The sequence below is a fragment of the Macrobrachium rosenbergii genome, chromosome 42 (genome assembly GCF_040412425.1).
Source record: "Macrobrachium rosenbergii isolate ZJJX-2024 chromosome 42, ASM4041242v1, whole genome shotgun sequence".
Lineage (NCBI taxonomy): Eukaryota > Metazoa > Arthropoda > Malacostraca > Decapoda > Palaemonidae > Macrobrachium > Macrobrachium rosenbergii.
The window spans coordinates 53779261-53804178 of record NC_089782.1 but is presented as its reverse complement, the minus strand read 5'-3'; the positions used below and the strand labels follow the sequence as shown (position 1 = coordinate 53804178).

General features: G+C 41.9%; 1 protein-coding gene across 2 annotated transcripts in view; it reads left to right on the top strand.

Annotated features, from left to right (window-relative positions):
• The window catches only part of LOC136828427 (ubiquitin carboxyl-terminal hydrolase 48-like), a 487389-nt gene that overhangs the window by 420816 nt on the left and 41655 nt on the right, over positions 1-24918 (top strand). For both annotated transcript variants that reach the window (XM_067086475.1, XM_067086474.1), the window contains exons 17-18: positions 4085-4234; positions 4743-4937. In XM_067086475.1, coding sequence (XP_066942576.1) covers positions 4085-4234; positions 4743-4937 — 345 coding nt within the window. The remainder of the gene's footprint in view (positions 1-4084; positions 4235-4742; positions 4938-24918) is intronic.

Sequence of the window (24918 nt, the reverse complement as noted above, 5' to 3'; positions counted from 1 at the left end):
AGAAATGAACCTCTCTCACCCCTTTTCTTGCCCCTTCCTTTCCTCATAACCCCCCTCCCGTTACTTCCCTCTCTCCCTCCCTCCCTCCCTTTCGGATTTTTTTGTGGGGGGGGGAGGAAGTGGGAAAGGGTGCGTCTGTCGCATTCTTTCACTTCTTTTTTCTCCATTCCTGTTTATATCTTTCTCATTTTCTTAATTTGGCTTCCTTTCTTCAATCTTGTTATTTTCTTTATCTGTCTCATTCATGTATCCCCCTCGTTTGTTGCCATTTTTTTTCTTATCCTCATGTTCTATTGTTTGCTGGTTGTGGGAGTCCTTATGTTTGTTTTTGCTCTTCCTGTGTCATTTCACCTGTTTCTACCTTTTCATTTTCACTTTTAGTTTTCTGTAAAAGAGAACTATTGTGCCGGCTTCGTCTGTCCGTCCGCTCTTTATTCTGTCACACTTTTTTCTGTCCGCCCTTAGTCCCTCGTTGAACTGGTCGGTATAGTTCTTGGCTAGCACTCTGCTGGGCCCGTGTTCGAGTCTCCGGCTGGCCAATGAAGAATTAGAGGAGTTTATTTTTGGTGATAGAAATTCATTTCTCGGTATAATGTGGTTCGGATTCCACAATAAGCTGTAGGTCCCGTTGCTAGGTAACCAATTGGTTCTTAGCCACATAAAATAAGTCTAATCCTTCGGGCCAGCCCTAGGAGAGCTGTTAATGAGCTCAGTGGTCTGGTTAAACTAAGGTATACTTTTTTTTAACTCGGATCTTAAAACCTACTGAGACTAAAGGGCTGCAAATTTGTATGTTGATCATCCACCCTCCAATCATCAAATATATCAAATTGCAGCCCTCTAGCCGCAGCAGTTTTTATTGTATTTAAGGTTAAAGTTAACCATAATCGTGCTTCTGGCAACGATATAGGACAGGCCACCACCGGGCCGTGGTTAAAGTTTCGTGTCGCGGCTCATACAGCATTATACAGAGACCACCGAAAGATAAGTCTATTTCCGGTGGCCTTGGTTACGCTGTAGGGGCTGTACAGTGAACTCGGTTGTGCCGAAGAAACTTCGATGCATTGTTTTACTTGTTTTTCGCATATCCTTTTTCCTTACTTGGTTTTCCGTAGTCAGTTCCTTTATATCTCTTTTATCTTATTATTTTTACCTCTCCACTGATTCGCAATTCCTCTTTCCTCTATTCATGTGTAGGCTACACTTGGCCTTTTCAGTCTCATTGTCTCTTTCTTCCTGACATTTATCTTCTTTCCGTTTTCTAACTCGGCCATTCTCCGTTTTCCCATTTTCTTTCAGGTCTTTATATGTCCTTCAGCTGCGCTTGACAAGTAGTCTCATTTGCTCGTAGCTCAATATTTATTTATATATAATAATAATTTTCCTTCGATTTAGAGCTAGTGATGAATCGTGTCTTTGGAGTCCGGAGGTTTCAAGTTTTTCTTTTGACAGATTCATCATCATTGGCTGACCATTCAGCACTGGGCAAGAATGTTGACCCTCACTGCAACAGTCTTGCTCAAGGTTATGCATATTCGTGTAGAAATTTGCTTTAGGGTCTGAAAATATTGTCATTTCGGGAACGTTTTTACGTTTGTGTTTATAAATCTGACGAAATGTCATTATATATATATATATATATATATATATATATATATTATATATATATATATATATATATATATATATATATATATATATATATATATATATATATATATATATATATATATATATATATTATATATATATATATATATATATATATATATATATATATATATATATATATATATATATATATATATATATATATATATATATATATTATATATATATATATATATATATATATATATTATATATATATATATATATAATATATATATCTATATATATTATATATATATAATATATATATATTATATATATATATATATATATATATATATATATATATATATATATATATATATATATATATATATATATATATATATATATTATATATATATACTGTATATATATATAATATATATATATATATATATATATATATATATATATATATATATATATATATATATATATATATATATATATTATATATATATATATATATATATATATATATATATATATATATATATATGTATAGTTAGTCTTTCAGTTATATATATATATATATATATATATATATATATATATATATATATATATATATATATATATATATATATATATATATATATATATATATATATATATAGTTAGTCTCTTTCAGTTATAGACTTTCCCCTTCTGAGAGAGAGAGGCTTCTGTACGATGACTGTGACTGCGTTATTCGACTAACTATCACGTACTGAACGATTTTTCTCGATCCACGAGGGCACAATGGATAATTTTAGAGAATGGGCTTAATGAAGTTGTCCTCCGGCATGGGATTGATCTCTGGAAGTGCTCATTTGGAAATTGGATCGTATCGTGAGGAAATAGATTTAGCCACTGTTTATCTGTATCTTTTTGCATTATTATTGCTTTCTACTTATTTGTTAGGTAAATCATTTTTAGAACGGAATCATTTAACAAATAACAATATTATTGTTAAACAGTGGGAATAGCTTTAAGTAATTTGTTGTTCGTTTTTCATCTATTACAAGAATTGTTATTGAAGACTTAGCATTTTCCTTTTACCGAGACTTCCATTATTTTTTCTCACGGAAAATTCAGATTTGCTTCCGATGAAATTTTTCGCGTGTCTCACATAAGAAAATGGTCGTACTTAATGTAGACAGTAGTCTGTCCAGTTTGTTCCCAAGCTATTTGTTAAATTAGTCGCTCTCTCTCTCTCTCTCTCTCTCTCTCTCTCTCTCTCTCTCTCTCTCTCTCTCTCTCTCTCTCTCTCTCTCTCTCACACAAAACCAAGCTTCAGTTTCTTATCTATATTAGGGTGCATTCATGAGCTCCTTTGAATTGCAAATATGATTGTTTTAATAATAGTGCTTTGATATCAGGCCCCTCCTCCTCCCCCCCCGTCTCCTATCACAGTACGGGTCGAGATCTCAGCCCCCTTCCCCCACCTTCCTCCTCTTCTCTCCCTCAACACCGCTCCTTCCTCCCCCTTTCCATCCCCCTGCCCAATTCTGGTCTGTATCCATCTCCCTCCCGGAAACATAAAACTGGGCTAAGGTAGGTGATCAGTGTCGTCTGAAAAAGAGGGGTGGGGGAGGGGGGGGCATTTACGGAAATAACTCGTCGGTATTTAAGGTTTATAATGTGTTTTTAAGGGTTTATGTTTTCCTTTGATCAAAAGTTGTGGTAAGGTTGAGTACTTATGGTTGAGGATGGGTTGAAGGCTGGTTTTAGGGTTCCCTCTCCTCATCCCACACCCTTCCACTGACCCTATAAACTCCTTCCTTCACCCTTCCCCTTCCTCTCCCCTCACCTGTCTCCCCTCACAGTTCTTTTAATATAGCGGGCTCTTTCCCTGTCTCGCTCTCGCTGTCTTCCTCAGCGCCGTCCTTTGAATGATGTTTTTGTGCCAGGCGGACCGACCTCTCGCGAAAGGCAGCTCATATGGCTGTGCAAAGTTCATCTTTCCTTTGTGGTCGGTCTGCTCTTGTTACTGTCTCCTTCTCTCATCGTCAGTATTCCTTCACTTTGTATTTACCTTTTTCATTTTGTTTACTTGTTTTGTCGTGTCTCCTCTCTTCGCTTGTCGCATCTTTTCTTTCCTCGCTCATTGTTAGCTTTCTTGCGCCCTGTCCGTTTCTAGGGGGACATAGGCTAATAATACTTTGCCACTTGCTGTGGGAACTGGGTCTTTCATATTGATTTTGCTTTCAGTTAGGTATAGCCTATGGTAGCGCTGTTGCTGTAAGGAAGTTAGTTTGGATTCTGTAATCTTCTCGGCTTAATCCCTAGTCGGGGACGCTGTTTTTAAGAACCTTTGGGCCTATCAAGTTAATTATCCTTACATTCAGGCTTGTAATTATTGTCGTGTTTATGTCAGAAGTATTCATGATGACTTCCCCTCACCTGTAACCAGGCGAGAAGACTAATCCCCACTGATATTATCCTTCAGACTCTGGGACCTCGGAAGAAGCCTCGATTAGCCTCGAAGGGGAACGCGGGCGCCGGCGGGGAGCGAGGCTCCCTCTCCACCAGCCATCGTCTCGTCCGGGCGTCCAAGTACTTCTCCTCGACGGACACCATACGGGAGGTCCAGAACTTCGTAAGTAGTGGCCGTCGTCCTGTGTGGTCGTTGTCTTTGCGTTATTATAGGCGGCGCATTTAATGGGCCTCTCCTTCTTCCTTCCTTCCTTCTTTCTGTCTGTCTGTCTGTCTTTGCTCACGATGTCATTCTTTTATTCATTCATTTATTTATTTACTTATTGAATTATTGTTTGAAAAGAGAGGAACTCATATTTCTCTCTCTCTCTCTCTCTCTCTCTCTCTCTCTCTCTCTCTCAGAGAGGCACGTAGTTAATTGGGTCATATGATAAATATATGGTGAATTTCGATGTTTATTGTCCTGAAGGATTCGTCACGATTAACCTTTCAATGTAAAGACATTTACGCATATCTATCTATCTATGTATCTATCTATCTATCTATCTATCAGTATACGTATATACACACGTTTATTTCGTATTTTGTATGCTATGACGAATTGAAGAAAAGGGTTTTAGCTGACGAAGGAAGCCAGTTCCTCTAATTGCTCTCTCCTCCCTCTGGGTCAGATCGCCGAAAGGACGGGCATTTGGCCGATGCTCCAGACGCTGTGGCTCAACGGGGAAGGGCAGGTTGGGGTACCTGGGCTCAGCATCAAGGATGGGGACGAAGCTGCTCCGACCCAACTCACCGATGACCACAGGGCCTTGACCCTCAACAGCCTCAGGGTCCGACCGGGGGACACCATCTACTTCAGAGCTGCTGTGAGTTTTTGATCTTCATGTTTGTGTTGCTGTTGTTGATGCTGCTTTTTTTTTTTTTTACTTCTTCCTATTCCATTTTCGTGTGATTCTCTCTCTCTCTCTCTCTCTCTCTCTCTCTCTCTCTCTCTCTCTCTCTCTCTCTCTGGCACCTGGTATTCACTAGAGCTGACATAATTTCTCTTAATTACGTGACAAATAGCGTCCAAATCGACATTAGGGAGTACCCTGCGGAAGTAATGCCGACCTCCGGAGGCGTTGAACTAATATTAATATACGGGTGAGAATGTGAAGAGGAAACAGAAGCTGGGTAAGAACGTGATAGATGTCTGTCGAGGGAGGTTGAAGGGGAACCCAAATGAGTAGCGAGATTAATTGTTCTGGAGCATAAAATAATGATCCTAAATCATTTTACTAAAGGATTCAAAGCTAAGTGAGTAATCATGATGATGGTAAATCTGTATTTTGTGGGACCATTTTTCTTTTGAATGATGGTACTGTATTATTCATCTTACAGAAGTTATTTTGGTGTGAAGTGCCTCATGACATTGTAGTGATTTTGTGTTTTATAAAGCATATTCGTCATTAAGTCTAGCTATATATACGATATACAACACGAAGAATTTGCAAAAGTTCCGTTTCCTGGAACTCACTGGAATCACAAACGATTGCTCTTATAATTGATGAAATGTGGCCCGAAGACATTGCCAAAGTAAAAAATAGTGGGCGGGTCAGAATTAGCAAAAAGCAATAAAGAAGAGTTTCCAAAATGACTTTGGGGAACCCAGAGCAAAAACACGTTGCTATAAATTATCTTCTGAGGCTGTATAAAAAAGGTACTTTTAGATGGCGAACAAAAAAGGGGAAAAAAAATCAAGCAAAAGACTGTTGAGTGAAGGAATCCAGCCAGGCCAGCAGAATGAAAGTCAGTGGTTCCACTCAATTTTTGTTTGTTTGTTTGCACAGTATTTTTTCTCCTTTTATTTCCCTCCCTTCAGGAGAGGGAAGACTAAAAGGGAGTGAAAGAAAATACCTCGAATGGGAAAAAGCACAGGGATCGTAGACCCTCCGAAAGGGAAAAAAATGAACTCGAGGAAGCCGATTAAAGTGCTCTGCAGAACGAGGAAAAAATGGAAAATAGAAAACAAAAAGAAAGAGGACGAACAGAGGGGAACAGACGGTTATACGGGATACCAGAGGAGAAAAAATGTCGAGTTTAGGATGTAGAAAAGGCTTGATAGATTATAGGAAAAGAAAAACTAGACGAGTTGTTGGGAAGGGTGGCGGGCAACTTTGGAGGGAGGAGATCTGCTTGATATACCCAAAGGTGGACTTTATGGCTGGAAGTCAGAAGGACTTTTGGAGGTACGAGATTACTTAATAACTCCTTGGGTGGACTTTATGTAGGTACGGGATTTGATCGGTAACTGTAGAGTTGAGCCTTTTGCCTTTGGAGGCATCTGAGCTGCCTGGGTTTCAGGTTGATGGTCCTGTGGAGTTGCTCGATTGGAGACACTGAGCTGCTTGAATGTTATGTTGGACTTTTATCTGGTAGTTCTTGGAACTACTTTCAAGTTTTTTTTTTTTTTTTTTTATTCTTGTAGTGTACAGGCATTTTGGAGGCATTACAGCCAGAGGGTGTGTTGTAGGCACAGTGCTTGATATCGATAAATTTAGGCTTGTTGGTTGCCATGGGAACTTTTAAGAGGCACGAAAGTTGCTTCAAGATGGACATTAGCATTATTCAGAGTTTATGGGAAACTGGAACTTCTACTTTTTTTATCCCTACGGAAGATATCTTCATACATTTCTTTAGATTGATATTGTTAATGGAGTTAGGTCTATAATATATAGGAAATCGTCCTAAAGGTTCCCACGTTGAATAGTTGAAGTGTATGGATGGCCCTTTGGACCGGTTCCATACGAGCATATGAATATGGATATGATATGTTTTGCATTGCCACGGCAGCTTGGCAAAATCTGTTCTTATAAACTTTTGTTTCGTCTCTTCTCTTTCATTTCTCCATCAGACATTTCTGTGTTTTTCGTCCCATTGAAGTTTGTGAGCGTAAGCATTGGAAAGTCAGTGAGGAATGTCCAAAAATACTGTGAATTTGCCACTAACCATAGGTATCGTAACGTCATAAAGCTAACAATAAGTAAAGTGGTTAACAATTATTCAGCCGTTCTACCTCTTGATAAAAGGGGGAAAACTTGTTCGATTTCCACCTTAGTTTTCTCTTCGCTGTAGCTGCTCTGCCCTGATAATTCAGTTCTGCTATCTTTGCCTTATATGAGACGAAAGTTATAACAAGGATATTTAAATTGTCGTGATTTGTGCTGAGATAAGTTGCAGGGCTTCTCTCTCTCTCTCTCTCTCTCTCTCTCTCTCTCTCTCTCTCTCTCTCTCTCTCTCTCTCTCTCGTTGGAGACGATATAACGATCAGGCATTGTTTGATTTTCTCAAAACTTTGAGGTAATTTCATGAAGTCTGCTGTATGGCATTTTGTTTTATGTGCGGGGTAGCCTCTCATGGGAAACATTTAATTTATGGATAGTTTGGAAATGTGAGAAGTTGAGAAGTTTCAAGATTTTAAGAATCATCAAGGTTCCACATTGTGTGACACTTGAACGAACACATAATTTCTGATACTCAAGAAGATTCTGTAATTGTTCCTATGTGAAGGAGTCCAGGTTTTGGGAATCTAAATATCATATATTCTGTGACTCCATAATTTCAGACATTCTTCATGGAAATCCTCTCTCTCTCTCTCTCTCTCTCTCTCTCTCTCTCTCTCTCTGATTCCTTAATTTCAGAGACAATTCTTCATGAATATCCCCCCCCTCTCTCTCTCTCTCTCTCTCTCTCTCTCTCTCTCTCTCTCTCTCTCTCTGATTCCTTAATTTCAGAGACAATTCATCATGAATATCCCTCATGATTATCCCTTCCTCTCTCTCTCTCTCTCTCTCTCTCTCTCTCTCTCTCTCTCTCTCTCTCTCTCTCTCTCTCTCTCTCTCTTTTGGATTCCCTAATTTGAGAGAAACCAGTTCTTTATGGAAAATCTCTCTCTCTCCGTCCCCGAGGCAGTCGCGAATATGCTCTTTCGTAGTCTGTGTGTTGCCAGACTGGAGGCGGAGGACTCTGTCGTGGTCACGGTGAAGCGCCCGTTAATTGAGAGCCTGTGGTTAATAATTAGACGGTTGTGACAACCGCGATTTTTTGGTATTGCTGCCGCTGCTTCTGTTTACGGGAAAAGACTCATTTGGTAGCTAGCTCGAGCTTTAATAATGCTGAGTCAGAGCAGCGGGAATAGCAGCTAGAACGAACTAGCAGACAGTGACAGCACAATTGGTTTATTTTGATAGCAATTACCACGTTAAAATGTCTGTGGCCCTGATGCTCGGTCCCCGAGGTGGATACGGTTAAGGGAAAATCCTCCCTCCTGCGCCTCATCGTCAGGAGGGAGATGAAGGTGGGGAGGGAAGGATGGTAGGGGGAAGTTAAGGAAGAAGGGAGCCGTTGGTAGGAGATGGTAAGCTAGGCACCCGGGTCCTTGGTTTTTACCCCGGGAGTCGATTTAGGGGGCGGGTGAAGTCTCCCTCTGCCATTGGCGGACGGACACCAGGTTGCGACAAGAACAACAACATCCTCGCAGAACAACTACACTTGGGTGCATTTGTTTGTTTGTGCGGCTTCGAAGGGATTATTAGTCGTGGGAGCGTGTGTCAGACTCCAAATTAAAGATGTGTTCGCTTGCATGTTTCAGATGGGAGAGTTTTTGTTATTATTTTTTGTTTTAATTGTAATGGCTTTTTGTATTGCGTTCTTGGTTTGATTTTTGTGTGTATTGCAGTTTGTAGAATGTCTCTCTCTGGCGTGGGAAGAATTGCCTAGAGAACTGTTCTACTTTCAGCCACATTTCTTTTTTAATGTTTTAAGCTTTTCATTTCAATGCAGCAAAGTAGTCTTCGTGGTTAAATCCCTTGTAGTAACATTTCCTGCGGAGGCCTACGGGAGTGACCCTTTAATTCTGTTCCCTAGCCCAAGCCAGGCTACACAAGAAAAGAGGGGAACAAACTGCAGACTCGTCTTTTGAAAGAGGGAACATCGTAGATATGAAGAAAGAAGCAGGAGCGATATACCACATTATTTTCAGCACATTCCTGTGTTCGATTTGAAATTGGAGCACACTACTCAGAAATTTCAGTCGCTTTCAGAAGCTGATGACTAGAAATTTCTGTTGCTATGGGAGTTCTCTACCCGGGTTGTTTTCCAGGCATCCTGATGTTCAGCCTTTCAAGAGAATGATGCATTATTTCTGTCTCGCCGAAGCCCCAAATCTGTCCATCACCCTCTCTCTTGACTGGACTGTCTTGGGATATTAGGTTCGCTGCTCGGACAGACTACACATTAGTTACTATAGCGAAACAGTTATATTAAATATGGTTTGTTAATTTAGCCGAAGGAAATTTGGTGCCTAATCCTTAAGACATTTTCTTGATAAGGTCGCATATAGTTCTTAAGAATGCTTCATATTACGCTGTATGGCTGGACTCAATAATGAGTGCCTCATTTCCATTGGGGGAAAGGGGTGTCGCCGTCCGTGCACCATTTCCGTGGGGGGAAGGGGCTATTGCCGTCCGTGCACCTCACGTGGTGCGCTGTAGGCATTACTAAAGAGTGTATTGCAACGTCCCTACGGGACCACACCGACACCCACTTTAAGCCTTCCTTATACCTTACCTCCATTCCTGATCCCTGATTCCTTCAACGGGGGTGGGGTTGGGTTGGGGTGGGGGCGCTCCCTCAGTTCCACCTTTAGATCATTGTACTTCATTTGCTTTAATTTGTGGATCTCTTTGTCATTCTGTCCAACCGCTGCAACTGCCTCTTTTCTCTGTCTCGGTGGCTGAATGGCCGAAAGCCCCGCAGTGCTTCTTGGCATGACAGTAGAATTTCAGAAAATCGAACGTAACAAACATTTGCGGGTTCAATTTTTCCATAAGTATTGCTTCTGTGATGATAGACTTTGTAGAAAGTTTCTTATAGATGTCAGAAATCGTGTCTGTGTAACTTGTGTAAGGATCCATGATTGAAATCCATTTCAGAAGTTTTCATTTCACTGTGAAGGAAGTCCAGTGGTTGGATGGCACGTACTAGTATATGTTTGCATAGGTTTACATGAACGTTTAATAAACGTTATGATGCTTTGATAGGTGGATATGTACCTGCATGTTTTTGCAGTAGAATTGTTTCAAGTTTGACGAACGTGAGGGAATTAACAGAACGTGCAACATTTTGTCCACATGAAACCAGACTGAAAGTCGGAATGTTTAAAAAATCTTGAATATTTCGTCCTCTCAGATGTCCATGATTCAATTAATTGGTGTCCGAATGAAAATGAGTAATGTCTGACGGAGAGGTTTCTCGGGGGAATACAGCACTCTCAAGAAATGTCTGGCCAGTTCTGGCTTGACCCCACCGGTACTCGTGCACTCTCTCCCGTTTATGCATTAGTTGAAGGGGAAAAGTGAAATTGATGTAAATGTATTTTGAGGTATCCTTATTTGGCGATTTATTGTACGATTTGAAAAGAAACATTTCCGATTGCTAAGGCCCACGCCCCCTCCTCCGACGGTACCTCCAATCACAACTTAATTTATGTTCGCTGGGTTAGGGGGCAACAGAGAGATAGGGGGGAAGGGGTTGAGAGATGGGCGAGGTAGGAGGAGAGGAGAGGGTAGTACCCCGAGTTATATTCGTTCTCAGTAACAAATCACGTCTTAATATGTCGTATATTTCTCCCAATACTGAAATATTTATTCGCTTCTCACCAGTTCTATCAGCGGAGAGATTTCAATTCGTTCCCATAATGTATTTGCAGGTGGTGGTGTCCCCAGGTACAAGGGTGGGTGAAGGGGGGATGGGTGGGTGTTGATATTTATGGTTTATCTGGTAATAAGTCCGGAGGAGGGAGGGATTTTGTGGCATGTTGGTAGATACACGGACTAGAGGTTTTGGGTCTCTCTCTCTCTCTCTCTCTCTCTCTCTCTCTCTCTCTCTCTCTCTCTCTCTCTCTCTCTCTCTCACACAGTTTACATTGTGGAAGTGGATAGAAAATTTTAACTTGAATGGTGAGATGAGGCTCACGTGCAGAAAACTTCCACAACATTACTCACATTATGCGCTACACAGGGGCTCATTAGCAGTGTGTCAAAACCCATTAAATTCTGCCGCACAAATATTCGCTGGCCTCGTAATAAACACTGGAGCAACAATCATCCCTCTTGCTTGTCCACACCCACAGTACTTTCCCCGCATCATTCCTCGTCGCCTGTCGTACTTTCTCAATCAAAAGTCTTCCTTTACAACCTCCATGTTATATACCAAGTAAGTATGCCCATGTAATTCTCGCATTCTTCTATATTATCTTCCGTGTTATTTTATGTAGTGATTCTTGATGCAAACACTACTGTAGAACTTGTAAAGATGTCGTTCCGAGTTCTCCATAATTTTCATACTTGAGTATCGTTTCATTTGGTTCTTGACTGCTGCAAATTCTTTTGTCTTACCCTTGACAGTGATCTATACCAATCCGCAAAGTTAGAAAGGTGTTGTGTGGTCAGTTCTTACTGCGATCACTGCTGCGCCTCGTATCACCTACCAGTCACTTCCCGCAAAAGCTTCCCAGTGACTTTGGGCGTTGGGTCTATAGGCTTGTGTCTGGCAGCCCCATCCTTTAGTTTTTTTATTAATTTGAAATTGGAGGGTTAGGACTTGGTCACATCCATCTATAAAGGGATAATATAATAATAATAATAATAATAATAATAATAATAATAATAATAATAATATCAACGACAACAACAACAACAACAACAACAACAATAATAATAATAATAATAATAATAATAATAATAATAATAATAATAATAATAATAATAGCACCAGAAACTTGAAATATTTCTGTATTACTCGTACAAGTAGAAATTGTCTTTTTGTATCATTATATACATTTGTTAATATTACTATAGTGGATACTGTATTTCCTCTCATGCAGCCTACGTAGAGAGAGAGAGAGAGAGAGAGAGAGAGAGAGAGAGAGAGAGAGAGAGAGAGAGAGAATATATATTATAAATTGGTAATAATGTGATGTCTTGTAGTGATTTATGGAAATGTTTTAGGCAACCTGCTTAGTAAGATTAAGATATGTTCGTTTTCGTCACTCGATAATCCCATTTATATTTTTTCTCTTAAAAAATTTACGTTTGTATTCGGTCTATGCGTTGTTGAAATTTCATCGGTTGCAAATTTTTATTTTTAAGGAGACTTGAGGAGGGCGAATTCAAACAACATAAGCCATAGGTATCAGGTTAAAACTTTTCGACTGGGACCTTCCATCCCAGAATCTGTGTTGTTCCGTGAGTAACGAGAGAGAGAGAGAGAGAGAGAGAGAGAGAGAGAGAGAGAGAGAGAGAGAGAGAGAGACCACTGGGACCTCTTCATCTTGATGATAAAGCGCGGATAGGCGAAGGCGTGGCCACGGCCACCAGTAATGGATTATGAAACATTGATTACCACATAAATCTGAACCTTGTGGTCATGTGGGTCCCCAGCCTCCCTCTCCAAGTCTTGGGGGGTCCCTGGATAGGAAGCAGGCAATTCCAGACCATTACCAGTCGGGTTCCATGCTAGCAAGGACCGGAATTAAGGTAGACGCGTTGGCATGTGCGGACTTTCACGTAATATATAGGGTCTTGAGAGGCCTTGGGTGTAGGGGCGACGGGGCCTCGTATGGTACCATATATATGACAGTAGTTAGTGGCATCCATAAGGAAATTGGGGGAAGTTTGGGTTTACTCAGAGGTTTTTTTTTTATTTCTTCGTGATGTCTTCGACTGTGCATCGTCATGGTCTTTGAATATTTCTCTTTTCTTTTCTTTCCTTCTGTAGATGTATTCATTTACGTTTATGGTTCTTAATATTGGCTATGTTTTCTACTTTACATATTTTTCTGTATTGTCTTAAGCGGCTTCATTTGTTTTGCATTGTAGAATCAGTAAAAATAATCTTCTCTATGTTTTAAACAACCTTCTATTTAATGTTACGATAGAAAACCAGTGACAACAATAAGTTTTCGTACACAGTAAAGTGTTTTTAAATAATGCAATTTAGCCAGAAACGATGACCATCACTATGAAAAATTACGAATGCCTCATCACCCTGTCAAAATTACTGGGAAACAGACAGAACGAAGACCGTTGCCCGTTCGTATTGCATCTGAAGTCAGCGTCCACCTCCACCTTCTGCTGACTGCTGCCCGAATCCAGAGAAAGAAAAGCAGGCGGTCGTCCAGCAGAGTGTGAGAGGCTGGAGGTTTGCTCATGTTGCGGTCGCTCATCGTCGTCCTCGTTCCATGATGATGATAGTGGTGGTCGTCACAGGACTCGAGCCAGAGCCAGGCAGAGCCAACTAGCCAGCTAGGGGGTCCTTCCCAAAAATATGGTCCAGGGGAAAAAGTGTAGGGATAATAAGTATGACATCATTTTTCCTCCCGGATGTTGGTTGTGGTATTTATTTGTATTTAACGTTTTCTCTCTGGTAATCATTTCGGGCCTCTACTTCGGCTCTCCCTTGCTCCAGCTTACTTGGAGTTATTTAAGGGACGTTAGTGCAGGATTTGTTTTTTAGCCAGTGTGTTTGTGTGGAATAGCATCTCTCTCTCTCTCTCTCTCTCTCTCTCTCTCTCTCTCTCTCTCTCTCTCTCTCTCTCTCTCTCTCTCTCTCTCGTGGCCTTCCTCCGTCAGTTAATTTGAGGTACAGTCTTTGTCTGCCTGGATAGATATTATTATTATTATTATTATTATTATTATTATTATTATTATTATTATTATTATTATTATTATTATTATGTTGCGTTGTTGTTGTTGTTGTTGTTGTTGTGGGAAGGAAGTACAACAAAATGAGAGACTTCCGTTGTTTGCAAGCTACCTTTTAAGAATGCCACAGTACCGATTCTTTGGTGGATCGTACAAGAGTCGTTTGTAATTGCAATGCGAGATTCTTATATGATTACGAATATTATTGTCATTAATATTAATAGTGCTGCTGTATACTAATCCCACTTCTATTACTGTTACTCTGAGTGTTATAACGTTTTAATGATAATTATTATTAATGGATAAATTATTTCGTGCATAATTGAGCATGGCTCATCGTCATGATACGGGGCTCTGTTCATCTTTCATAATTTCCCTGACTATTTTTATGATCTAAAGAGAAAAGCCAAATTGCATAGTGTGGCCGTGTGCACATTTTCTGTTTTCTGTGTGGGACGAGAAGGATAAAGACCCCGTAGATCATTTCTGGTTTAAGAAGTCAAGTGTAATGTAGGCCTATGTGCAAATGTTAATTTTTGATCACGTAAAGCGTGTTTTATTTAGAGAAAATGAGGTTGTTTAATTTTTATTTCAAAAAGTGTTGGTTTACGTGAGCTATAATAAAGCGGAGTTAAAAATTCATTATGGATTTGTTTAGTACCTAACAATTTTGTTATTTCATAGATAAAATGCGGTCTATTTTGTAAGCAGTTGGGTTATTTTGATCTAACTGCGAGAACTACCGATCTGGTTCTTAGTCTTTGGTATTTAGTGTAATTTCGAGTCTTCTTGTCTTCGACTTCGTGTTTTGTTCAATATTCGTTTCATGTTTGCAGACTGATTTTCTGAATAGGGGAATATCATTGGACATAAATCCTAAACCAGAAGTTAAAAAACAAGTGAAAAACGCGCCGAAGTTTCTTCGGCGCAGACGAGTTTTTCTGTACGGCATACAATGCTGTATGAAACTTTCAGCCACGGCCTGGTGGTGGCCTTTGTTGTTGGCACCTATCGCGGTGCCAGGCGCGTGATCATGGATAACTTTAACCTTAAATAAAATGAAAACTACTAAGGCTAGAGGACTGCAATTTGATATGTTTGATGATTGGAGGGTGGGTGATCAACATACCAATTTGCAGCCCCCTAGCCTCAGTTGCTTTTAAGATCTGAGGGCGGACAGAAAAAGTGTTGGACAGAATAAAGTGCGGGCGGACACACAAATAGCCGTCTCATAGTTTTCTTTTACAGAAAACTAAAAATGCGCATTTGATTTGACCGACTTTTTCCCTGATGTTGTTCAGACGTCATTTGAGCTATTTGTCAATATGCAAATCGCTTTTAGTAAGGACGTCTTTCTCCCCCCTCCACACTCTCTCTCATCCATACCCCCACCCCCACCCCCACCCCCACCCCACTGTATCCCATCTCATGCTTCGCCCACCGGAAGCCTTAGGAAAAAAAAAAGTCTTAGAAAGCAGGAGTTCATGTAATCCTTCGTGTTCCACGTTTTTTTAAGCAGATTTATTTTTCTCTCGTTAACTGTTCACATAAAAAAAATATGACAACCATTTTGCGTTCTTTACTTTTTTTGGTTGTTTTATTTTTGTTTGCTTTTCTGGTTTTTTTTTTCTACGCTTGTGACTTCTTCTGTCGCCTGTTGTTGCCAGTTTTATGTCTTGGAATAGTTTTTATTCTGTTAAATAATTTAAACTTTTTGTCATAATTTTTTTAGTTGTTGCAATGAATTGTCTTTTCCCATTTTTCACATTTGCATTGGGTAGTTTCCTTCATTCTGAAGTATTTTTTCCATGGTGATATTTTTCAAAGTATAGATTTCCTCGAACTTGCCTCAGAGCTGTCGCAAGGTTAGGTAAGGTCAGCATGATTTGGTCGGTTAGCTAAGGTTGGTTAGGTGAGGCAAGGCAAGATAACTTATGTGCAGGTTAGTTGAGATACTTGAAGAGAAGATTAGTGTAGTAATTCAAGATAAAGTGAGTTTAGTTAAGGTAAAGTTAGTTATGGATGGGCCAGATTAGGTAAAATAAGAAAAAATGTAGTATTTACTGTTCGTATACACGGGTTATTTAAATTTACATTCATTCCTTCCGTAAATATTTATTTATTGCTTTCACCCAAATTGATAAATATTCCTAAATGAACTACAGGCAGTTTTATATTCAGTTCTTGGAGTGGTGTATTACGTTGTGCTGTATGCTCAAGAATACCAAGTGTACCTTGTTGTACCTCTTTTCCAATAATCATAGATGTGTGTGTATTCACAGATATTAGGCCACTCATATAGTTTACTTTCCAGTCACAATACCTTGTGAATAACTTCCACCCAAGGGGAATTATAGTTGATAAGGCTTCGTCCTCGACAGAATTCGAACCGTTGCCTGGTTTAGAAACAACGGTGGACAGTCAATGAATATCATTTATATTGTACACGTGTAAAAATCAGCCTTTTATTATGCCAGTCTCCCATGACCCGTACATAGACTTACTTTGTGTGTGTGTGTGTGTGTGTATATATATAGGCTCGAGTGAATATGTATTTTGCCATGACGCCCATACACAGATGCATTTGTATGCGCGTGTATGTGTGGAGGCTCGCCCCTTTGGAAATAAACAAACCACGCCTCATCCCAGAGCGGTGACAAAGTAGGATTAAGAAGCCCCACATTTCGAGTGCTAGGCACTGGGGGTTTTTTGTCTTTTTTGTGACTTTTCGACTACTTTCGGCTCTGTTCTTTCCCCAGAGACAATCTCCCCCCCTCCCCCACCCATTCACAAGGTCTCAGAGCTTGGTAAGGGTGAAGGTCACAAACCTTTCTTGGGACATTTTGAAGATGTTTCGTTGTTGGGTTTTTCTTCTGCTCGTTTTTTTTCTTTGTGTTTTTCTCTTAGGACAGATTGAACTAAGAGGGAGTGTGCGATGAATGTTTGCCTTCTTTGTTGTGCATTGTGAAATGTGAGGGATTAATTGAAATGCAGGCTGAAAGTATTGTTAGAAACGAAGTAAGGAATTATATGGACTTGCATTCTTCTGTGGCCTTGAACTGCGATTTTAATGGTTGTTGTTATATCGGTTTAAGTTTAGGTGTGACCTAATTGCTTTACCATTATAAATACGTGCATTTTGTTAGTGTGTTCTCTGAGGGAGAGAGAGAGAGAGAGAGAGAGAGAGAGAGAGAGAGAGAGAGAGAGAACAGTTGTTAATATTTACATTGTGTTCTGTTCTTACTGAGATAAAATGTATTTCGATGCAAGAGTTATATTTTAACTACTTACAATTTACTTTATTTCTTAAAAATGCAAAACAAACGTATTTACATTGGTGTATTAGTATGTAAAATTTTATTTACATGTGAAATTAAAAATGTACTTATCGTTACAATTCTGGAGATATAACATTTAAAGAGTAATCAACCTACAGGCAAAATGTGTTTCTTTAACGCTGATTTGAAAGAATTGATATTAACTATTGTTTTTATACCTGTTGGTAGTTTATTCCAAGCCAAAGGACCCTGTTCAGCGAACGATCTTTTGCCCAGCTCGGTATTTGCCCTTGGTATGTAAAGGTCGTTGCTATTTCTTGTTGTCCTGACACTTCCAAATCCAACTGATGTCAGAGGAAAAATCCATGCTGGTAAAAAATTATTTAATATTTTATAAACATGTAGACATAAGTCGTACTGTATTCTTTGTTCTATATTTAGCCATTCAATTTCCTTAAAATTGGGTTACATGATCGTATTTCTTTTCCTTCTCATCAGTCACTTTTGCCGCAAAGTTTTGGAGCTTTTGTGTTCGATGTTGTTGTTTAGACGTAGTGCCCCATGCCTTCAAACAGTAGTTTACTGTGCTTAACGCAAGAGACTGAACGACCTTTTTACGCATCTCATCAAATCTATCTTTTATTCTGTTTAGGTAAATTAGTGTTCCATTCACTTTCCTACTGACTTCAGAGAGAGAGAGAGAGAGAGAGAGAGAGAGAGAGAGAGAGAAATATAAAAGCAGTCATTGAAACGTTTCTAAGAATGGGTCTGTTAGTTCCTTTCAGTTTCGTGTCACTTTTATTTCCGTGCTTTATAAGCAAGAAATAAGTTTTCCTTTATAAAGCCATAACTGAAAAACATGTATTGTTTGTATGTTACTTAAACACAAGAACCATCATTATGAAATGGTCATGATGTTCACCTTACCAGCGAAAGAGTCTGATTAATCTCACTGGCAAAAAGATCTATGATCCTCACCAGCAGAAGGCTCCAAAATACCTTACACCAGCAAAAAGGTCTGATTAACTTCACCGGCAAAATGGTCGATTAACCTCACCATCAAAAGAGTCAGTTAACCTCACAAGCAGAAGGCTTCAATTAACAGTAAAACGGTTGATTAACCTCATTATCAAAAGGGTCCAATTAACCTCACAAGCAGAAGGTTTCCAGGAACGTCACCAGCCAAAGGGTCGATTAACCGTACCGGCAAACAGCTCCAAATTAATTTTCACCGCAGAAGGGTCCGATTAACTCCACAGACAGGAGGGTCAGGTTAGCCTCACCAGCAGAAGGTTCTAATTAACCTCATCAGGAACAGGGTCTGATTAACCTCACCAGCTGAAGGCTCCGATTAGCTACATCTGCACAAGGCTTCGTTTAACCTGAAACCTCATTAACCAACCGGGAGATTTGGAGCCCTCTCTTCATGTTCGCTCAAAGCCCGTTGTGCTTCTTAGTGCCTAACCAGAGAATTATGTGCCTGATAGGCAGTCGACTGTGAAGGGCTGCAAGTAGTTTTGGGAGCGGTATGAATATTAAAATTGGGAAAGTGACAGTGACCGTTACGTTGTTTTTTGCTTCGCTAGAGCCACCCTATTGCTTCGAAAGATTTGCATATATTTGGTACCTTTACTAATATAAAATGAAAGGCACGTGCCTGTTGAAGGTATCAGATTTAAAATATATATTCAAAATAATAGTAGCCTTTTCTTGTAGTGGTATCTGAATTATAGGTGTTAAAAGTATTTATATAAGTATTCACAAATACAGTGTTGCGCCGCAAATATCGTTTTTATCCATTCACTCTACCTCGGGAGTAACTGACACCCAAGGGAAATTGTCAAAGATAAGTGCTTCGTCTTTGGCAGGATTCGAACCGTTGTCCGGTTTAGAAACAACGGTAGGCAGTGACTTTATGTGTAGATACGAGCTAAGGAGACAAATAAATGAACAGATGCGATTTACTCTACGATCAATGATATTGCAACGCTGAAAGTAACGAAGACATCAATACCACTATACTGTCTGTCCTCCAAAGCATATAGACACGTCCGGTGGTACAATTATCGATCGACGAAATTTTGTAGCGTTACATTCCACCGCAGTCAACTGCGGTCTCTCTCATTTAACGCCTTTCGTACTGCAGGAAGAAGCAGCAGCAGCAGCTACGGGTTGGCCAAGCTCTGCTTCTCGCAACTGCCTCGTGACATTCTCTTCACGTCCTTCTGCATTATTGATAAAAGTGAAGTGTCTTCAGTTTTACTTCCATTATTATTTCGTGGTTCTTCCGCTCCACCTTTCAATGACCTTTTCCTCCCCCCCCCTCCTCTCCCCTCCATCAACCTCTTTTTGGGGTTGTGTGGAATTGAAGGTTGTAAGTCAAATTGTATGCTACTTGATTTGGGGTCAACAGGAGAGATAATGGATTGAGTAGATGGTGTCGTTCCCATCTCTTCTTTCCCTGCTTCCCCCGGCCTCCCCTCTCTTCTTCCTGTACTATCCCCCGCCTCCCCTTCCTTCTTTCTCTACTTTCCACTGCCTCCCCTCTCATCTTTCTCTACTTCCCCTACCTCCCCCCTTCTTTCTCTACTGCCCCCACCTCTCCTCTCTTCTCTCTCTCTTCTTCACGTCCTCCCCCTCTCTTCTTTCTCTACTTCCCCCTCCCCTCTCATCTTTCTCCACTTCCCCTCCTCCCTTCCCCCCCCTTTCTCTCTGCCTTCTTTCTCTCTCTCCTCTCTTCTCTCCTTCCTCCTCTCTTTCTCTACTTCCCCTCCTCCTCTTCTCTCTCTCCCCCCTTCCCTTCTTTCTCCTCCCCTCTCTTCTTTCTCTTCCCCCCTCCTCTCTTCTTTCTCTCCTTCCCCTCCCCCTCTTCTTTCTCTTCTTCTTCTCCCCCTCTCCCCTCTCTTCTTTCTCTACTTCCCTCCTCCCCTCTCTTCTTTCTCTCTCTTCCTCCTCCCCTCTCTTCTTTCTCTACTTTCTTCTTCCCTACTCTCTTCTTTCTCTTCTTCCCTCCTCCCCTCTCTTCTTTCTCTACTTCCCCTCCTCCCCTCTCTTTATCTACTTCCCCTCCCCCCTCTTCTTTCTCTACTTCTCCTCCCCTCTCTTCTTTCTCTCTCCCTCCCCCTCTCTTCTTTCTCTACTTCCCCTCCCCCTCTTCTCTTTCTCTCCTCTTCTCTTCTCTTCTTTCCCCCCCCCCTCCCCTCTCTTCTTTCTCTCTTCCCCCCCTCCTCCCTCTCTTCTTTCTCTACTTCCCCCTCCCCTCTTCTTTCTCTCTTCCTCCCCTCCTCCCCTCTCTTCCTTCTCTCTACTTCCCCTCCTCCCTTCTTTCTCTCCCCCTCTTTCTCTCTTCCCCTCCTCCCCTCTCTTCTTTCTCTACTCCCTTCCCCTCCCTCTCTCTCTTCCTCTTTCCCCTCCTCCCTCTTCTTCTTTCTCTACTTCCCCTCCTCCCCTCTCTTCTTTCTCTCTCCCCTCCTCCCCTCTTTCTCTTTCTCTCCTTCCTCTCCCCCTCTTTCTTTCTCTACTTCCCTCCTCCCTCTCTTCTTTCTTCTTTCTCTCTCTTCTTTCTCTACTTCCCTTCCTCCCCTCTCTTCTTTCTCTACTTCCCCTCCTCCCCTCTCTTCTTTCTCTACTTCCTCCTCCTCCTTTCTCTACTTCCCCTCCTCCCCTCTTCTCTTTCTTCTACTCCCCTCCCTCTCTTCTTTCTCTACTTCCCCTTTCTCCCCTCCCTCTTCTTAAATTCTTCTCTCTAAAGAAGGTTCTTCCCCTCCTTTCTCTTTCTTAAATAGTCTTCTCTCTACTTCCCTCCTCCCCTCTCTTCTTTCTCTACTTCCCCTCCTCCCCCTCTCTCTTCCCTCCTTCTCTCTTCTTTCTCTTCCCTCTCTTCTTTCTCTACTTCCTCCTCCCCTCTCTTCTTTCTCTACTTCCCTCCTCCTCTCTCTCTTTCTCAAAACTTCCCCTCCTCCCCTCCCCTCTCTCTTCTTTCTCTTTCCCCTTCCCCCTCTTCTTTCTCTCTTCTCCCTCTCTCTTTCTCCTCCCTCTCTCTTCTTTCTCTACTTCCCCTCCTCCCCTCTCTTCTTTCTCTACTTTCCCTCCTCCCCTCTCTTCTTTCTCTACTTTCCCTTCCTCCCCTCTCTCCTTTCTCTACTTCCCCTCCTCCCCTCTCTTCTTTCTCTACTTCCCCTCCTCCCCTCTCTTCTTTCTCTACTTCCCTAAACCCTGCTCTCTTCTTTCTCTACTTTCTCCTACTCCCTCCCCTCCTCTTCTTTCTCTTCTTCCTTCTCTCTTCTTTCCCCTCCTCCTCCCTCTCTTCTTTCTCTTTCCCCTCCTCCTCTCTTCTTTCTTCCCTTGTTCCTCCCTTTCTCTTCTTTCTTCCTTCCCCTCCCTCTCTTCTTTCTCTACTTCCCCTCCTCCCTCTCTTCTTTCTCTACTTTCCCTCCTCCCCTCTCTTCTTTCTCTCTTCCTTCCTCCTCCCTTCTTTCTCTTCCCCTTTCTCTTCTCTCTCTACTTCCCCCTCCCCTCTTCTCTCCTTCCCTCCCTTCTTCTTTCTCTAAACAGTTCTTCTCTTTCCTCCCCTCCTCTCTTCTTTCTCTACTTCCTCCTCCCCTCCTTTCTCTCCTCCTCCCTTTTCTTTCTCTTCCCCCTCTTTCTCTTCTTAAATAGTCCTCTCTCCTTTCTCTCTTCTTTCTCTTCTTTCTACTTCCCCTCCTCCCCTCTTCCTCTCTCCCCTTCCTCCCCTCTCTTCTCTTCTACTTCCCTCCTCCCTCTTCTTTCTTTCTCCCTTCCTCCCTCTTCTTCCCTTCTTTCTCTTCTCTTCTTTCTCTCTCTAGTCTTCCTCTCTTTCTTTCTCTTCTCCTCCTCCCTCTCTTCTTTCTCTTCTTTCCCTCCTCCCCTCTCTTCTTTCTCTACTTCCCTCTTCTTTCTCTTCTTCCCTCTCCCTTCTTTCTCTTCTCCCCCTCCCTCTTCTTTTCTTCTTAAATCTTCTTTCTCTACTTCCTCCTCCCTCTCTTTCTCTCTTCCCCCCTCTTCTCTTTCTCTACTTCCCCTCTCTCCCCTTCTCTCTCTTCTTAAATAGTTTCTCTACCTCCCCCCTCTCTTCTTTCTTTCCCTCTCTTCTTTCCCTCCTCTCTCCCTCTCTCTTCCCTTCTCTCTTCTTTCTCCTTCCCCTCCCCTCTCTTCTCTTCTTTCCAAAGAGATCTTCTTTTCCCCCTCCTCCTCTCTCTTCTTTCTCTACTTCCCCTCCTCCCCTCTCTTCCTTCTCTTTCCTTCTTAAATCCCTCTCTCAAATCTCTCTTTCTCTCTTCTTCCTCCTCTCTTCTTTCTCTAGTCCCTTCTCTCTCTTCTTTCTCTTTCCCTCGTCCCTTCTCTTTCTCTTCTTCCCCTCCTCCCTCTACTCTCTCTCCCTCCTTCTCTTCTTTCTCTTTCCCTAGTCTTCTCTCCCCTCTCTTCTTTCTCTACTTCCCCTCCTCCCCTCTCTTCTTCTCTCTACCCTTCAAAGAAGGTCTCTCTTTCTTTCTTCTCTCCCTCCCTTCTCTCCCCTCTCTTCTTTCTCTACTTCCCTCCCTCCTTTCTTTCTCTTCTTTCCTTCCCTCCTCTCTTCTTTTCCTCTCTCCTCTTCCTCCTCCTCCCCTCTCTTCTTTTCTCTTCCTCCCCTCCCCTCCTCCCCCCTCCCTCCTCTTTCTTTCTCTTTCTTTCCCTTCCCCTCCCCTCTCTTCTTTCTCTACTTCCCCTCCTCCCCTCTCTTCTTTCTCTTTCTTCCCTCTTCTTTCCTCCCTCCTTCTTCTTTCTCTACTTTCCTTCTCCCTCTCTTCTTTTCTTCCCTTCCTCCTCTCTTCTTTTCTTCTTTCCCTCCTCCCCTCTCTTCTTTCCCTACTTCCCTCCTCCTTCTTTTCTCTTTCCCTCTCTCTTCTCCTTCTCCTCCTCTCTTCTTTCCCTACTTTCTCCCCCTCTCTTCTTTCTCTACTTCCCCTCCTCCCCTCTCTTCTTTCTCTTTCTTTCTCCTCTCTTCTTTCTCTACTTCCCTCCTCCTCTCTTTTTTCTACTTCCCTCTCCCCTCTTTTTCTCTCTACTTCCCCTCCTCTCTTCTTTCTCTCTTTCCCTCCTCCCTCTCTTCTTTCTCTCTTTTTCCCTCCTCCCCTCTCTTCTTTCTTTTCCCCTCCTCCCCTCTCTTCTTTCTCTACTTCTCCTCTTCCCCTCTCATTTCTCTCTTCTTCCCTCCTCCCTTCTCTTCTTTCTCTACTTCCCCTCCTCCCTCTCTTCTTTCTCTACTTCCCCTCCTCCCCTCTCTTCTTTCTCTACTTTCCCTCCTCCCCTCTCTTCTTTCTCTCTCTTCCCCTCCTCCCTTTCTCTCTTCTTTCTCTCTCCCCTCCTCTCCCTCTTCTTTCTCTACTTTCTCCTCTCCTTCTTCTTTCTCTTCTTTCCTCTTCCCTCTCTTTCTTTCTCTACTTTCCCTTCCCCTCTCTTCTTTCTCTTTTCCCTCCTCCCCCTCTCTTCTTTCTCTTCTTTCCCTCCTCTCTTTTCTTTCTTTCTCTCTTTCCTTCCTCCCCTCTCTTCTTTCTCTTCCCCCTCCTCCCTTTCTTTTTTTCTCTCTTTCCCTTCCTCCCCTCTCTCTTTCTTTCCTTCTCCCTCTCTTCTTTCTCTGCTTCTTTCCTCCTCCCTCTCTTCTTTCTCTTTCTCTCTCCCTCTTTCCCCTCCTCCCTTCTCTTCTTTCTCTCTCTCCTCCCCTCTCTACTTCTTTCCCTCCTCCCCTCTCTTCTTTCTTTTCCCTCCTCCTCTCTTCTTTCTCTCTTTCCCCCTCCTCTCTTCTTTCTCTTCTTCCCTCCTCCCCCTCTCTTCTTTCTCTACTTCCCTTCCTCTCTTTCTTTCTCTATTTCCCTCTCTCCCCTCTCTTCTTTCTCTCTTTCCTCCTCCCCTCTCTTCTTTCTCTCTTCTTCCCTTCTCTTCTCTCTCTCTTTCCCTTCTCTCCTCCTCCTCTCTCTTTCTCTCTTCCCTCCTCCCTCTCTTCTTTCTCTACTTTCCTTCCTCCCCTCTTCTTTTTCTCTCTCTTTCCCTCCTCCCCTCTCTTCTTTCTCTACTTCCCCTCTTCTTTTTCTCTTTTTTTTCCTTCTCCCTCTCTTCTTTCTCTACTTCCCCTCCTCCCCTCTCTTTCTTTCTCTCTTCCCTTCTTTCTTTCCTCTTCTCTTTCCCTCCTCTTCTTTCTCTACTCTTCTCTTCTCTTCTTTCTCTTTTCTCCTCCCCTCTCTTCTTTCTCTACTTTTTCCCCTCTTCTTTCCTACTTTCCCTTCCTCTTTTCTTCTCTTCTCCCCTTCCCCCCTCTCTTCTTTTTCTCTTTCCTCCTCTCTTCTTTCTCTACTTTCCCTCCTCCTCTCTTCTTTCTCTACTTCCCTCCTCCTCTCTTTCTTTCTCTTCTTTTCCCTCCTCCCCTCTTCTTTCTCTCTTTCCCTCCTCCCCTCTTCTTTCTCTCTTCTTTCCCTCCTCCCCCTCTCTTCTTTCTTCTTTCCCCTTCCTTTTCCCTTCCCTCCCCTCTTCTTTCTCTTCTTTCTCTTCCCCTCCTCCCCTCTCCTTCTCTACTTCCCCCCCTCCTCTTCTTTCTCTCTTTTCCTCCTCCCTCTCTTCTTTCTCTCTCTTTCCCTCCTCCCTCTCTTCTTTCTCTACTTTTCCCTTTCCTCCCTCTCTTCTTTCTCTACTTCCCCTCCTCCCCTCTCTTCTTTCTCTCTTTCCCTCCTCCCCTCTCTTTTTCTCTTTCCTTCCCCTCCTCCCCCTCTCTTCTTTCTTCTTTCCCTTCCTCCCCTCTCTTCTTTCTTCCTTCCCCTCCTCCCTCTCTTCTTTCT